At 44.5% G+C, this 2,500-nt stretch overlaps 1 protein-coding gene across 1 annotated transcript in view; it reads right to left on the bottom strand.

Annotated features, from left to right (window-relative positions):
- LOC119573465 overlaps positions 1-2,500 on the bottom strand; it is a 5,508-nt gene that overhangs the window by 2,872 nt on the left and 136 nt on the right. The window contains exons 1-6 of the mRNA XM_037920690.1: positions 2,422-2,500; positions 1,878-2,054; positions 1,380-1,551; positions 633-780; positions 370-504; positions 137-250 (exon numbers count right to left, since the gene is read on the bottom strand). The exon at positions 2,422-2,500 is cut by the window's right edge and continues 136 nt beyond it. Coding sequence (XP_037776618.1) covers positions 137-250; positions 370-504; positions 633-780; positions 1,380-1,551; positions 1,878-2,054; positions 2,422-2,500 — 825 coding nt within the window. The remainder of the gene's footprint in view (positions 1-136; positions 251-369; positions 505-632; positions 781-1,379; positions 1,552-1,877; positions 2,055-2,421) is intronic.

Here is a 2,500-nt window from a genome sequence, read left to right as displayed (position 1 = left end):
GATAGCGTTTTTGGTCAGGTATATATAATACAGAGGTAGGTATGAATGTTAGTGTGATCTGCAGATAGATATGCTTTGGGATTCGGTTTTATCAATAGGAGAGGGTGTTTACTGTGGGAATTTTGGATGTACTAACCATCAGGGATCCACGATCCTCATCCGCCACGGTCGACATGAACCACTGACCCCTTTCGCTCCATTCCGACCTCAACCCGTCACCCTCGGTCACCGCCGTCAGGTACTGAAGAGGCTGCAGGACACGGAAAGGTTTTAATGCCATCGGCCTTGCTAGTTACAAGAGGGCTTGAGATGGGAAGAAGTCCGTTCAACAGAGAAGAAAACTATCCTGTTCCATACGAAATAACTGACCTTTATTTTGATTGAGGTGGACACATGGGCCACGTCGAGGATTTGCTGCGCTTCCGGCACACTGGCTTCCGGCTGCCCCGTCACTATAGTCAAGAAAGCTGATACGTGACTGGCGATTAAAGCTTGGGCATCATCCTGCAGTGAAGAGAAGGCAACCGCTCTCATTCGCGCCCGTACAAACGTTTGGTAAATCAATTATACCAGAAGCAAATGGGATATCTTATCCTAATAAGCAGTAACCGCAGTTTATGACTCCTCAGGACCTGCGACATTGGAGAGAGAATGTCTTTGGCGACCACTGCGGCAGGAGGTTCCCCAGACCCGAAGTGCATGTGGTTGACGTCTTCCAAAATAACCACGGGCTTAGTGTACACGTTGGCTGGGTTCTCCTCCAGTGTGTCTTCCAACTCACTGCAGGGAGGAAGGAAAGTGAACAAGCTTTTGGTCAAGGTCATCCTTGAGAAGCATCTTTGTAAATTGAATTGCAACCGGGAGAGGAAATGAAAAGTTTGCGATTGAAAATAAAATAGTAGGCCTCACATTTCTCCTCTTCAAATATACCATATGCATATACACAAAAATATCCGTAAGGAGGATTAGATTTAGACAGCATGGTGTTTAAGTTACAGTAATGAGTCAAGAATAGGAAAAATTCCACTGGACGTTTTAAGTAATCAAATCATTCTTATTATGAATATCATAATTCTAGAAATAACCATTTTGTCAACGGACAGATGTTATATAATGTTACCCAGCCTCTTTAACCTTTACATTTTACCAGCAAGCAAAACATACGAATAGGAATAGGAAAACAGCCACAATAAGAGTTCCTCATCAAACAGATAGATAACCGAAATGGTTGATTATCCGTCTTATGAGAAACTATTAGTGATATCGAAATGTCACGATTTAATTTAATTTCATATTGTGGTCTGTTTATCTTCGTGCACATGTTACTGCGTTTGTGTTCATACAACTCTTACAATTATTTACAGCCAATAACAACTCACGCGAAGGTCATCATCACATGTGTAACCCTGTCCTGTCCATCTAGATCCCCGCTGATGTGCATAACGGGAAGGGAAGTGTTGGCCAGGGCACCGGCGGGCAAATAGGACGCCATAAGCACCCATCCCTTCACGCCGTTCTCCTCCGTCCACTGAGCGTCTTGTAGAACAACGCCTTGGCAAGAGTGATAAGGAGAGAGTGAGTGACACAGAGAGAGAGAAAGGGAGGGAGGCAGGCAGACACAGACAGTTAGATAAGAGGCAGAGGCAGAGGCAGACAGTCAGACAGAAGAGAGAGAGAGAGAGAGAGAGAGAGAGAGAGACCAGGAAGGGGAATAATGAATGAATTAGTAGACCCTACCCATATGACACTGGTTACAATAGGCTGTTTTAACACAAGGGATTCTTTGGTAAACGCTGCCAATTCCAGAGATTGTTATCGAAACGTTAACAATCAGACATGTAATCAGTAGATAGGAAAGTACATGACCACACATTTACCTCCGAGAGAATGACCCCCAAGGAAAATCTGGTCGGTGGTCATTCCAAGGTCGCGCATAGTCTGCAACGTTGTATCGAGGTCTGGAATCAGGTCACTGGGATTCGGAAGGTCGAAGAGGAAGGGGCGGACGAGGCCGACCCACAGTTTAAGGGAAGAGGCCGCTTGTATGGCCTCGCCTGGAAGAAACTTTTGCTTACTCAATAGCGTTGCTTTGATAACCTAGTGCCAACTGACTGTGCAGAAAACGAAGCTTTTTTTTCTAAAATCATGAAAATGCTTCTCTCCTAAAGTTAAAACGGATCCTTACACCCAATAATAGTTCGCTTCATGTTGACATTGTTTTGGCAAATGAAATAATTGTTGTTCTCATCATTAGAAATAGTATTTCAAGTATTACCATGAACAACTCTACCATGAAAGAGGGAGAAAACTAATATTATCTAAATCTCCCTGAATTTTAGACTTAGTAGCGTGCCAATCGTCTCAACCTAAAAATGAATGAATAAACAGAGTAACCTCGGGACAAGGCACCACCTCACCCACCGAGAGGCTGGTAGAACTCGCCGTTGATGAAGGCGCCAGGGACGATGAGGAGGGCGGCCTCGACCCCTTCGTCTGTTAC

Source organism: Penaeus monodon, chromosome 1 (genome assembly GCF_015228065.2).
Source record: "Penaeus monodon isolate SGIC_2016 chromosome 1, NSTDA_Pmon_1, whole genome shotgun sequence".
Classification (NCBI taxonomy): Eukaryota; Metazoa; Arthropoda; class Malacostraca; order Decapoda; family Penaeidae; genus Penaeus; species Penaeus monodon.
This window is presented reverse-complemented; position numbering and strand designations above follow the sequence as displayed.